Source organism: Pongo pygmaeus, chromosome 3 (genome assembly GCF_028885625.2).
Source record: "Pongo pygmaeus isolate AG05252 chromosome 3, NHGRI_mPonPyg2-v2.0_pri, whole genome shotgun sequence".
NCBI classification, from domain to species: domain Eukaryota; kingdom Metazoa; phylum Chordata; class Mammalia; order Primates; family Hominidae; genus Pongo; species Pongo pygmaeus.
The window spans coordinates 196872867-196887076 of NC_072376.2; the positions used below are offsets into that span (position 1 = coordinate 196872867).

Sequence of the window (14210 nt, forward strand, 5' to 3'; positions counted from 1 at the left end):
ATGTAATATCATATAACGAAGTCACTTGGCTTTTTGAAATTATTTTTTAATCAACATGCTAATTATCAAGTCAAAGACTAGGTTAGATATGCTATTGTTCTAACCCTGTATTACAACTATACACACACACACACACACACACACACATATATGTGCACACACACATACACACACACTGTTTTTTTTTTTAGACAGTCTCTCACTCTGTCGCCCAGGCTGGAATGCAGTGGCGCGATCTCAGCTCACTACAAGCTCTGCCTCGTGGGCTCAAGCAATTCTCCTGCCTCAGCCTCCTGAGTAGCTGGGATTATAGGTGCCTGCCAGTGCACCCACCTAATTTTTGTATTTTAGTAGAGGTGAGGTTTCGTCAGGTTGGCCAGGCTGGTCTCAAACTCCTGACTTCAAGTGATCCACCTGCCTTGGCCTCCCAAAGTGCTGGGATTACAGGCGTGAGCCACCACACCTGGCCAGCAACTATATTTTTTGTTATTAAAAAAAAAATCACAAATAGTATCCATAAATAAAATTTGTATATCTCAGTCCCTAAATTTTAATTTTAATGTTCTACCATCATCAGTAAGGGCTCAAATAATCATTTCTTTCTCTGATTCTTCTATTTCCCCTTACTATATAGCTTTTTAGCTTCTAATACTTCTCATATAATTTTCCCCCATATCTTTTATATCTTTGTTTTTAATCTAATTTTAGTACTTACTTTAGCCAGATACCAGAAGAAAACATGTGTTCTGTCACTTCAGGCACTTTTTCGAAGTCTTTTCCCTGAAGATATCATTTCTGTGATGAAAAGATGTTGTACTAAAATATCTGCAATGTACAGTATAGTTAGAACAAGAAAATGAAAGTACATCTAGACTGCAGTTAATGAACACTACCTATGTTTTCTCAAGGTAACAACAGAGAAAAAGAAATAAAATAAGATAAATTATTTGTATTAAATGAATATTTTCATTTTCAAAATTTCGGTCTCATTTTATAGAACTGGCACATTTAAAATTACCCGATTTAGCAAAATAAGATTTAAATACAATCTTCCAGAAACATATGTATTGTGTAAAGTGAGATATACTGGTTTCATGTATAAAACAGTCAGAGAATGTCAATTTATGGAAATAAATAATTTTTAAATATCTGTTACCCTTACTGGGCATGATGGCTCATGCCTATAATCCCAGCACTTTGGGAGGCCGAGGCGGGTGGATCACGAGGTCAAGAGATCGAGACCATCCTGCCCAACATGGTGAAAACCCGTCTCTACTAAAAAATGCAAAAATTAGCTGGGTGTGGTGGCGTGCGCCTGTAGTCCCAGCTACTTGGGAGGCTGAGGCAGGAGTATTGCTTCAACCCAGGAGGCAGAGGTTGCAGTGAGCTGAGATCACACCACTGCACTCCAGCCTGGTGACAGAGTGAGAGTCGTCTCAAAAAAAAAAAAAAAAAAAAAAAAAAACCTGTTACCCATGAAAGATAATCAATACCTATCAAATATTGGATTAAATTAACCATGCTAAGAGCAATTAATGTAACAATAGCTCACATAAGACCTCATTAAATAATCAAGTACTTCAAATAAATGATAGATTTAGCAAAAATCACCTAGCCGATAGCATTAGTTTCATTTTTAAAAGACTATTCTTTAGCTAGTGCTGAAAGCATAAGGCATTGATCCTTTAAAATAAGAGTAAAGGATACACAGTTTCTAGTACTTTTGACTGGGTGGTTACTTGAAACATTATTCTTCAGGAAATTCTAATTTTCCTTCAGAGATGTTAAATTTGCTGCAAGACTTCACAGAAAAATATTTTATGATATCCAAGTTCTTAATTTTTTCCCATGGGCCCGCTTCTCCCTTCAATAATTGTCAGCCAGAAAAAAGATAATTATTTGTTTAACTCTTAAACTTTTAGGTATATACTTATTTTATGGATTGTTATACGACACTGGGCAAGCTAACTTCTCTGGGTCCCAATACTATCACCTGTAAAAAAGCTGGTCTGTAGGTGATCTGTAATAGTGATCTCCATCCTCTTTCCCATCCCTACATAGATGATGGTTAGGATAAACTACCATCAGCAGCACTGGGTCCTCCAGCTACCCAGTTGGGCTGCCTGTTGCCTGCTCTTCCTTCCTTTGGAGAAATCGTTGATCTAAGATAACTTCAGCATTAAAAAATTACGAGTCTAGAGTGATCATGAGATTGAAAACAACTATCTGAAATCATGCAACCTTGAGATGCATTTTCTTTTTGAGACAGGGTCTCTCTCTATTGCCCAGGCTGGAGTGCAGTGGTACGATCCTAGCTCACTGCAGCCTCAAACTCATGGGCTCAAGGGATCCTCCTGCCTCAGCCTCCCAAGTAGCTGATACTATAGGTACACACCACTGCACCCAGCTAATTTTTTAATTTTTTGCAGAGACAGGATCTCTCTGCTACTTAAGCTGTTCTCACGTTCCTGTTCTCAAGTGATCCTCCTACCTTGGCCACCCAAAGTCTGGGGTTGCACGTGAGCCACAAGGCCGGCCTTTTTTCTTTTTTTTTTTTAAATGAAAACATCTTTTTTGCAAGGTTCTTAGTAAAAATAATTATCATAATAATACATATAAAGGAAGGGTGAAGGCTGTGCCACCAGAACTTTCAATACATTCCCTTCCTGCCACTCACTTCCATTTGATGAAATCAATAGGAAAATTGCTGTACAACAAAGAATAGCATCTGACAGGCACTGTGCCAACCTTTACCTCACACTTTGAAAGACCGGAAGAATTCAAGGCTTTAGTTTACACATGGTTTGGCTATTCTCAGACGCTAGGCAATTGTTGGGTTTCCTGATTACCTGCAAAAACATTTTCGGGTAACAGCTCATTGAGAAAAAGGGATATCTACAAAGACAGAATATGTCATTTTTTATGGATCTAGCTATTATGTTATTTGTATAGGTTGAATAATTTATATGTACTATATCAACTATTAAATTTTGGACAAATTTTTAGGCTTTGCCAGCAAAATTAGACCAAAATTTCAATTTTGAACAGAGTATAAATCTCTCTTCTCTAAATTAAAAACCCTTTCCCCTGCTTTTAGAAAACGTAATTGCATAATTCAAACTCCTTCAATACTGTGACCTAGTTCCCCCTCTTAATGTTATAAAGGGCTTATGTAACTATGGTAACTAGCCAGGGAAAATTGAATGTTTTTCTGGTCAGCAATATGCAAAGTATACCATATGTGCTATTTTTTTCTCTTTGGGATAGCTAAGGGGATATTATGTTTGCCTTTTTTCTTGGTTATGAAAATATGAGATCTTATTATACCGAATTTCCTCTTCACTACAATCCTAGTCATTCACACAAGTCCCTTCGTTAAAACGTTTTAGGATCATGTTTTGCTTTTAGTAGTCATCCTAAATGCTGAATAGTACTAGAATCTAAAGCAGTAGGATTGACTGTATACACCAGTTAAATCTGTGCAGTCTAACACATAACTCCACGTATAGGGTGATATTGCTCAGATTTCTAATATTCCTTTACAGAATCTGATATTTTCTTAACTTTGTCCTTTTTTTTTTTTTTTTTTTTTTTTATGAGATGGAGTTTTGCTCTTGCTGCCCAGGCTGGAGTGCAATGGTGCCATCTCGGCTCACTGCAATCTCCACCTCCCAGGTTCAAGCGATTCTCCTGTCTCAGCCTCTGAGTAGCTGGGATTACAGGCGCATGCCACCACGCCCAGCTAATTTTTGTATTTTTAGTAGAGATGGGGTTTCATCATATTGGTCAGGCTGGTCTCGAACTCCTGGCCTCAGGTGATCTGCCCACCTTGTGGCAAAGTGCTGGGATTACAGGCATGAGCCACCACACCTGGCCTAACTTTGTCCTTCAATCCTAGCCAAAGTGTTTTCTTAAAGCAAAAGAACTGCTAAAATGGAATTACATCTTGGAGTATATTTAGATATTGAGAAGAGGTATCTCCAGTTTGTAGTGACTTTTATATATCTTTTTATTTCTATTGAAATTTTTTCTATAATAGTGTGTATTATGTAATAAAATAATAAAAAATGCTTTAAAACTGAGTTCAGTGGAGATGCAAACTATTAGGTCTTTTTTTTTTTTGAGACAGAGTCTCATTCTGTCGCCCAGGCTGGAGTGCAGTGGCATGATCTCAGCTCACTGCAACCTCTGCCTCCCGGGTTCATGCCATTCTCCTGCCTCAGCCTCGCCAGTAGCTGGGACTACAGGCGCTCGCCACTACACCCAGCTAATTTTTTGCATTTTTAGTAGAGACGGGGTTTCACCGTGTTAGCCAGGATGGTCTCGATCTCCTGACCTTGTGATCTGCCCGCCTCGGCCTCCCAAAGTGCTGGGATTACAGGCCTATTAGGTTTTTCTTTAGTTGCTTTTTGTACTAATGAATTGATTTAAAGTTTTAGGGTTTTTCACTATAATTTAAGATGCTTCACTGGACCTTCTAGAACAAATTACACTCTAACACAGCTTCCTAGATTATTAAGGATTTATTTGCATCAGGTACAATTTCTTACAACACGCTATCAATTGGTGACTTTTTCATATGAGGATTTCTTCTTAAATTTCTCCATATTTAAAGCAGTGATTTTAAACTACTTAAATATCTTCCTCAGAAAAACATTGCTCTCTGCTTCACTGAATTAAACAGGGAATTAACTGCCTCTTACTGGTTTGGAAAAGACCTCATTAACCAAATAAAATGCATGGGATTTGCTGGATCCTGTTAAACCAAATGTGAAAGATTTAATGAGACAATAGGAAAATTTGAATTGTGTAGTTATTAAATGATAGTAAGAAAATTTGGGGAGGCAGAATACATGGTATTATGGATATGTTTAAAGAACTGTTATCTTGGCCAGGCACGGTGGCTCACGCCTGTAATCCCAGCACTTTGGGAGGCCAAGGCAGGCGGATCACTGGAGGTCAGGAGTTCGACACCAGCTTTAACCAACATGGTGAAACCCCATCTCTACTAAAAATACAAAAATTACATGCCTGTAATCTCAGCTACTTGGGAGGCTGAAGCAGGAGAATCCCTTGAACCTGGGAGGCGGAGGTTGCAAAGAGCCAAGATCGCCCCATTGCACTCCAGCCTGGGCGACGAAAGCAAGTCTCAGTCTCAAAAACAAACAAACAAAAAACAACTGTTATATTTTACCTATTCATATTATTCATATTTAAAGTATTTACAGATAAAATGATAAAAATCCAACAAGAGTGAGGGAATGTGAAGGGCTATAGATTAAATAATCTTAGCCATATGTTGCTAAATGTTGAAGCTGGGTAAACGGTATATAAGGATTTATTGTAGTATTACTTTTGCCTTTGTCTGAAAATTTCCATAAAAGTTTAAAAATATTAAAAAGTAGAAAAAAGAAAAGGATTTCATTTATTTGGTCTGACTCAAACAGAAGCTGAATTTTCTCAGCAGGCATCTTTAGGAATCTTTCACAATTACTTGCCAGTTTGTTTTCAACCAGTTTGAAGTTGTTGCTCTCCCCAAGAGACAAGTATGGAGGCATACACATTTCCTGCCAGAGACCTCTTAAAGTCACTGACTTAGAAATTCAAGGTAATCCCAGACTAATTTGGGGAGATCAGTTACTTTTTTTTTTTTAGGGTTGCTTTATGGTACATAATACACTGTAGAGCAAATAAATTGCCTTTTTGCTTTATTCACAGGATTAAATACCATAAATTAATTTCTAGTTGCTGAGAACGGGAGATTTTAAATTTTGCATTTAGAAGACAAGAAATTCAATCTGAAGAGGCCCCATATTTCCAGTTAAGTGACCACTCAGAAGGGAAGGACAGCACTCAATAACCAAGGTGAAGAGTTGGGTTTAGGGTTTGTGGCGATTTTTTTTTTCGGGGTGGCAAGAATAAGCCTTAGATTAACCTCTTAAAATAAATATAGCAAGAAAAGCATGTCTAAAATAATTCATACATATACATATATTATCATATTACAGTGTTTTACAGTTTTAGATCAGTGCCAGCAAAATATTCTTTGGATTGTTTTTGCTTTTTTACCAGCCTGTCCAACAGAATTATAAAAGGTGACAATAATGCTATAAATGTCTCCTATCCCATGCTCATCCCTCCTCTCATCTTGCTCTGTTCTGGAGTACTCTAGGTATTCTGTATCTTTGCCTTTTTCCCCTTCTAGTTTCTGAACACATTTCTTATCTACTTGCAGATCACTTATCAGACTGAATAAAATCCATAGGTACATTCGGTGTCTGACCTGTAACAAGGCACCCCACATTATTTTGGGCCTTTGATAAAGACCAGCTTATTCAAACTTGTGAGAAAACAAAAATTGCAGGGTTCAAGTAAAAACCAGTAAAATTCAGTTCTTCACAGTGGTGGTTTTTTGACAAGACCCGGCCGAAAGATTTCAAGAACAGTAAAATCCCCGAATGTTCTCAGAAATACTATCCACTGTACTGTCTGGGTTGCTTAATACTGGCCCAAACCTCAGTGTCCTAGGATAATAACCCAAGACAATTTCCCAGTCCTTTGAAATAGTTGACGTCCCAAGATGTCAAACTGCCTGGAGTGCTTTATTTTGGTTTGAAATTTAAAATTTCCTCTAGATAAAGATCTAGATTTCTCTTTCCAAGTCAAAGGCTAGTTACTATTAACAGCTGTTTCAAAAGTGCTCTAAATAGGTCACCATTCAGGTGTACCAACGCTGCAAACTGGATCTAAGAAGATCCAAATTTGTCACCACTCACTCACATTTTCTTTTTAACTCAAAGGTAGTACTCACAATTGGGCTTGTTTACATAGGCATTCCATTAAAATTCTCCATGCATTCATTCTATTTGCACCCACTTCTTTCAAAAATGTCCATCTGTAATTAAAATCAGCTCCTCTGCCTGGCATCTCGTTTACACTACACCGAAATTAAACCCCACTAGGAGATCACGTATATCATGGGGCCGAGGGCCCGCCCGCTGACTAGGTTTTTACTCGCGTCTCCTCCATGCCCCAGGTCCCCTCCGATTGCAGTCCTGGGGCAGAACTGAGCAAAAAGTCCCGTAAAGCTGGCGTGTGCCCCACTGCGCCAGGAAGCCTCACCGACGTCCTGTGCTTAAATGTTCTGACACCCCCCAAAAGCAGCTGTTTTTAAAGGCTGCCTGTGGGACCAATGCGTTGGCAGGCAGATGCCGTCCCGCATCCCCTCCCCCTAAATGACACAAAAGATTCCAGCGCAGGGGAAGGGCCACGAAACCCGCAGGGCACACGACGCCGGGGGCCGGAGGGAGCACCGCCTACCTCCCTGATCGGGCCCGGCAGGAGGCGGGCGGCAGCCCCAGGCGAGCTCGGAGGCGGCGGGAACGCAGCCGCCGCGCATGCCGGGAGCCGCCCGCCGCCCGCCGGGGCTCGCAGTCCCGAAGGCCTCGCTCCAGGTCGTCCGAAAAGGAACCGCCTGCTGCTCCTCTGCAGGCTCGCGAGGAGCCGCACTCGGACCGCCTAATGGGGAAAAAGCCGGTGTGGCCGGGCGGAGCTAGCCGAGCGGAGCTGCCCCTCCCCGCGGGGAGGACGCCACGAATGACCGAGCCGCCTACCCTCCCGGGTCCCATTCAGACGCGGGGCGCAGAAACTGGCTCCCCGGGCTTCCCCTTTAAGGGGGGCGGGGCGCGGCCTGCCGTTTGGCCGCCCCCCACACCCTCCCCCTCTAGCCCAGAGCCGGCAGACCAATCGCCCGGGCGGCGGAGCGAAGGCGGGAGAATGCGAACCCTCCGGTAGGCGGTAGGGGCGGGCCCCGGCCTTATTCGGAGCGAGCGCTGCGCAGGCGCAGAGGCGGCCGCGGGCGGAGGGGCGGGGGCAGGCTAGCGGGAGGCTCTCCGTCAGGCACGGAGGGTGACTGGGGACAGGCGGGCGGCGACGGGCTTGTCATGGGGATCCGGGCTGCGAGACGGCACTCGTAGCATCTGGGGACTCCGAGGGGGACAGGAAGTGTCAGCGCCCGGGACCCCGGCGCCGGCCCCGCCGAGGGGATCCCCACTGCTCCGGTCCTGGAGCGAGAGGGGAGAAAGGAGGGAGCCCCGGTTTCGCCCCGCCCCTGGGCTGGTGCTGCGGGGGCGGGGAGTGAGGGCTGCTCTGGGGGGAGTGGAGATCGGGGAGCGCGGCCGTGCCCTCTCGAGCGGCTGCGGGGTCCCCGCGGCGCCGGGCTGCTGAGCTGAGGGCCCGCGGCGGCCGCGGCCGGTGCATGTGCGGCTGCTGGATGCGGAGGCGGCGGCGACGGCGCGGATCGGCAGGATGTTAGGGCAGCAGCAGCAGCAACTGTACTCGTCGGCCGCGCTCCTGACCGGGGAGCGAAGCCGGCTGCTCACCTGCTACGTGCAGGACTACCTTGAGTGCGTGGAGTCGCTGCCCCACGACATGCAGAGGAACGTGTCTGTGCTGCGAGAGCTGGACAACAAATATCAAGGTAGGGGCGGCGGGGCTGCCGGCCTCGGGAGCCGGTGGCGGGGAGCCTGTCCGGGGGAGTGCCACCTTCCCTTTCTCCCGTGACAGTCTCCCCGAGCGCACCCGAGGGTCTGCCGAGCGGGACAGGGAGGACTGGAAACCGGGTTGGCGGCCCTCTCTTGCCCCGCGGTGGGCGAGTACTTCTCTGGGGTCCCCGGAGTGGGGGTGGGGGCCGCTCGTCAGCCCCCGCTGCAGACCCAGCGGCTGCAGCTGCCGCTGAGGGGAATCAGCCATTTTAAGCAGCAAGCATTTGTTCAGGCGCTCGCCCGCCCCGTGCCGCAGACCCTACCGCCCCGGCCCGGGACTGCAGCCGGGCAAGGGTCGGAGGGAGTGAGCGGCCGGGCTCCCGCTGGTCTGCGGGGCGCGCTTCCCCACCTCACTCGCCCCCACCCCGGAGTGCGGGTGCTTTGGAACGTGCGGGGGGAGGGGGCGAGAGGCCGCGGAGGCGGACTGAGGGGGCCTTCCTCCGCGCTCCTGCCCCGGCCCAGAGGAGAGCAGTCCGTTCCGCTCTCTCGCCCCGGGAAAGTTCGCGGGCGCCCCGCGTCGCAGCCCTAGCTCAGTTCTTTCGGCAAAATGGTTAAGAGGGGAGGGGTCCCCCGCGGGAGAGGAAGAGAGGGGCGTGTGTGGCGGGGAGGGCCCCCGCGTCGGGGGCGGGGCCTGCGGGCGTGACGTGTGGGCGTGGGAGGGGCGCGGCGCGCGTTCCCGCGGGCCTGGAAAATGGCTGGTCGCGAGAGGGGCGGCGGCGAGCTGGCTGCTGGGGAGGGAGTCGGGGCTGTGCGGGGGCGTTGGTTCGGCCCCAGCGGAGCCCGAGTAGGGATTTGCAGCATGTTTTGCGGTGATGTTTCCAGCCTCTTTCCCAACCAATGGATCAGGACGGCGATCAGCAGCTCGGACCGTCGCGGATCCTGGCTCCGCGTAGGTTCCGGAACATGTGTCACTTCCGGGCTTCAGGAGGAAGTGGGTTGGTTGACTGGGCAACCGCCTGGCGTCCCCGAGCCCTTGCTTCTCCGACTTTAAGTGTTGAGGCGAAACCACCCTTTGCGGGCTGACCCGGGAACCCGGGACAGAATCGACCTTCCTTACAGTGTTATCACCTACTATCGGTGGTGCTACTAGGAGGGCAGTTTAAAAGGGGAAATGTGTTGCGCTTAATAACCTTGAATCGAGGAACAGACCTTGAACATAGTTTGGAAACAGCCATACAAACTTTAAAGATAATTTCCTGGACCCATTCTCTGTTTTTGTAGACACGCCAGTAATCCTATAGTTTAAAAGTCTCTAAGGAATCCACTTCTTGGGTGACATAAGTGTCTCTGATTTTTTTTAGTTTATAAATTTGTTTCTGTTTTCTGAATCCATAGGATTCATAGGACTGATCCGTGTTGGGGGGGAGGGGAGGGAATTAAAACTGATGCGCTGGGTCCAGACCATTATATAAATATTTCTTTTACAGATTACAAAGAGTTTAAGTAACTCGTCCAGTTAATTAGATATAGAATATTTGGCTCCAGAGCCTGCTACTTTAGATGCATAACCTTGTTTTCAAACAATTTAAATGTTAATAAAAACTGTCCAAGGGGATTTCTACACATACGGAGCGCAAACATGAATGGTAACCTAAAAATGATATGTGCTTAATAATTGTATATGGAACCTTTCTAGTTTTTCAGATAACACCTAAGTTTGTAAAGCTTGTAGTTTGTGTTGTTGTTGTTGTTGTTTTAGACAGTCTTGCTCTGTCCCCTAGGCTGGAGTGCAGTGGCTCGATCTTGGCTTACTGCAACCTCTGCCTCGCGGGTTCAAGTGATTCTCCTGCCTCAGCCTCCCGGGTAGCTGGGATTACAGGCACCTGCCATCACGCCCGGCTAAGTTTTGTATTTTTAGTAGAGACGGAATTTCATCATGTTGGCTAGGATGGTCTTGAACTCCTGACCTCAGGTGATCCGCCCGCCTCGGCCTCCGAAAGTGCTGGTATTACAGGCGTGAGCCACCGTGCCCAGCAAGCTTGCAGTTTTTTACATTTCTTTGAAGGCATGTGTTTCCTTTCACAAGAGTTAAGCTATTTGAAGTTGGTGAGGGATACTATAATTTGTTGACAGGGAAATCTGCTTTCGGATCATCTATAATTGTCAGGTATTAATAGCTCTGGTAACATTAGTAATGTAGTAGGCCTTACAAGATTGAGAGATTATAAAAATTCTTAGCTCTACGAAGTTTGTGATTAGTGATTAAAAACTCATCTAGTTTTCACTCTGCACGTGGTTACTGAGCTCAACTTTCACAGTTTTATGTTTATATTTTGGGTTCAGATTTCATGTTTTTTATGTCTTCACTAGTGCTTAAGTATTTTCTGGTTTTGGATCTAATATTTCTAGCAATATTTAGTGATATAAATTATATAGGCAGTCAAATTTCTCTCACCTACTTGAGACACTTTCAGAACTGCTGAAAAACTTATGACAAATAAAGAAGAAAACAATTTCACAATTGAAGTACTTATGGGATAGGGTTATTAGAGAACCTTTATTTTTATTCTAGTGTTCTCACTCATAATTTCTTAGATAAATAACAACCTTCAAACTAAACTTTGATACTTAATTTCAAGTGCCTTTCATATAGTTTATAGGAAGTGCTTACACTGCGAGGTCAGACATACAGGTCTGGTACAGTTCAAAGTCTGGGGTTCTTACCTCTTGAGTTGCAGTTTTTTTCACAAGCAGAAGTGATGGCTTCCTCATGGGGTTGCTGTGGGGATTAACTGAGAAAATCTTTACCACATAGAAGGGGCTGAGTAAATGTTAATTTCTTGTCTTCTTTCACTATATAATAAGGTATCTTAAAAATTTTTTTATCTCAGCTATCAATGTGCTGGTATGATATATACTGTACTTAGCCTCTAACACCTGATTATTAGGTACAAAATATTTGAAAAAAGGTTTGCCTCTTTTTTTTTTAATCCTCAGTTTTTTATGTGTCTGAGGGAACTAGTTTCCTTATTTTTCCTGTAGGGAAATTAGGTTCTTAAGAAATCTGCTTAGATGCCGAGCTAAGCAAATGGAATAGACATGAACTTTGTTCAAAAATATGCTATGCAGGTATAAGTACTCTTAACTGTGTGGTGGCACTTTGTTATATATTCCAAGTTTGACAGTTGTACATCAAGTGTGAGTACCTGCAATTTCCAGGGAGAAGCTAATTAATGAGTTCTATTGAATATTTGCTTTTGTGTGCCTTACTTGCAGACAGCCCCAATGTATATATGTACTTGTCTAACATTTCTGTTTTTAATAATTATAATATTGGAATATAAAACTAGTATGCCATGTGGTATGAAAAATACCATGCGGACAGAACTCTTTGAGATAGCATTATCTTGTAAGAATGAGAAATAAAACAGATTTGAACAAAACTAATCTTAAGTAAATTTTTAGTGACATCTGAAATTATATTTTCAGATTTTTGGATACCTTCTAGTGACTCAGCTATTTTTATTTGATTTAAGTAAGTGTATTCCACGTGCCATACAACTAAATCAGCAGTTCAGAAAGCCTAGAACCAACTACTGATTTATCTACAAAGGCAGAATGATCGAATGCTGACTTTATTGTAATTTTGTTAGTGGTTTGGTCAGTTGATGCCAGAACCAGAACCTACTCTGGAAATAGTTTTACTCTGGAAATAGTTTCATTTTCAGAATTTCCCATGTGAGGCTAAAGTAGAGCCACTAAAAGTAAGATGATGAGAAGCTAAGACTTGCTTATGCCTTCTTTGTTAAGAATGTATGATGTGAAAGTGAAGCTATAGTATCTCCGGAGTCATGTCACAAGTCATTGATTGGACTGTAAATCCTGTAAACACAGTTGGGCAGTAATCTATAGCCTAGTCCTATAACCTTTTCAAGTTTTAGAGCTGGACCCCAGCCTGCAAATTTTATATATAGGGTTGTTTTGAAGGTATTACAGCACTTAGTAGACTAAGGTGGCATTCAGTGTTCCTGCCCATGAGAAATACTTTTGATCATTAATTAGCCAAACATCTCTTATCCTTTTTTTTTTTTTTTTTTTTCTTTGAGACGGGAGTTTTGCTCTGTCGCCCAGGCTGGAGTGCAGTGGTGCAATCTCGGCTCACTGCAACCTCCGCCTTCTGGGTTCAAGCAGTTCTCTGCCTCAGCCTCCCAAGTAGCTGAAATGATGAGGGGCGTCTGCCACCATGCCCGGCTAATTTTTGCATTTTTAGTAGAGACAGGGTTTCACCATGTTGGCCAGGTTGGTCTTGAACTCCTGACCTCAGGTGATCCACCTGCCTCATCCTCCCAAAGTGCTGGGATTACAGGCGTGAGCCACCATACCCAGACTCTTTTTAATATAGATTAATGAGTATTAGTTTTGTGTTTTTTCTTTTCATTACTTTATTTCTAACTATACTTCCATATTAGATAATGTGGTCTTTGTATGAAATAGTTTTTAATGTATATGTACCAAAGAGGAGTGTGGTTTCATGGTTTGAGTTCTAACTTCAATTCTGTAAAAAAATAACTAACTTGGAAATGTTGTGTCTGCTAACACATGATAACGTTCTCATTTTTCCTTTTTTAGAAACGTTAAAGGAAATTGATGATGTCTATGAAAAATATAAGAAAGAAGATGATTTAAACCAGAAGAAACGTCTACAGCAGCTTCTTCAGAGAGCACTAATTAATAGTCAAGAATTGGGAGATGAAAAAATACAGATTGTTACACAAATGCTCGAATTGGTGGAAAATCGGGCAAGACAAATGGAGTTACATTCACAGTGTTTCCAAGATCCTGCTGAAAATGAACGAGCCTCAGATAAAGCAAAGATGGATTCCAGCCAACCAGAAAGATCTTCAAGAAGACCCCGCAGACAGCGGACCAGTGAAAGCCGTGATTTATGTCACATGGCAAATGGGATTGAAGACTGTGATGATCAGCCACCTAAAGAAAAGAAATCCAAGTCAGCAAAGAAAAAGAAACGCTCCAAGGCCAAGCAGGAAAGGGAAGCTTCACCTGTTGAGTTTGCAATAGATCCTAACGAACCTACATACTGCTTATGCAACCAAGTGTCTTATGGGGAGATGATAGGATGTGACAATGAACAGTGTCCAATTGAATGGTTTCACTTTTCATGTGTTTCACTTACCTATAAACCAAAGGGGAAATGGTATTGCCCAAAGTGCAGGGGAGATAATGAGAAAACAATGGACAAAAGTACTGAAAAGACAAAAAAGGATAGAAGATCGAGGTAGTAAAGGCCATCCACATTTTAAAGGGTTATTTGTCTTTTATATAATTCGTTTACTTTCAGAAAATGTTTTAGGGTAAATGCATAAGACTATGCAATAATTTTTAATCATTAGTATTAATGGTGTATTAAAAGTTGTTGTACTTTGTCTGTGACCTTAATTTTCTGCACTGAATTACCAAATATTTCGAACCAGGTAGTCTTCAGATCACCTGATGAAAGGAGCAGGGAACAGGAAGAGGGTGGTGTAAACATTATAAAAATTTCACAAACCATGCCTATTTCATTTTCACTTAAAACTGCAATGCTGTTTTTTGGGTAAACACAAAAGTTTCACTAGCATTTTAGTTATACATGCTTAAAAAAATGTTAGATACAGTGAGAGTTCTCTTAAGCATCAAATGATCTTGGGTACTTTAAAATACAGACAC

The 14210-nt window shown here is 43.5% G+C and overlaps 1 protein-coding gene across 2 annotated transcripts; it reads left to right on the plus strand.

Moving 5' to 3' along the window:
- The first annotated feature begins 7849 nt into the window (after positions 1-7849).
- Positions 7850-13934, plus strand: ING2 (inhibitor of growth family member 2). Of its 2 annotated transcripts, none has more exons than XM_054484579.2 (2): positions 7850-8479; positions 13113-13934. In XM_054484579.2, exons 1-2 carry the CDS (start codon positions 8308-8310, stop codon positions 13781-13783), a joined length of 843 nt encoding a protein of 280 aa, XP_054340554.1. In that variant the 5' UTR covers positions 7850-8307; the 3' UTR covers positions 13784-13934. The 2 variants fall into 2 exon arrangements, with proteins under 2 accessions (XP_054340554.1, XP_054340555.1); XM_054484580.2 differs by lacking the exon at positions 7850-8479 and adding an exon at positions 9212-9432.
- Positions 13935-14210: the final 276 nt, after the last annotated feature.

Coding starts and splice junctions, on each gene's coding strand:
- ING2 (XM_054484579.2), top strand. CDS start 8,308: ATGTTAGGGCAGCAGCAGCAGCAACTGTACTCGTCGGCCGCGCTCCTG. Junction 8,480..13,112: donor GCTGGACAACAAATATCAAG/GTAGGGGCGGCG, acceptor TTCCTTTTTTAG/AAACGTTAAAGGAAATTGAT.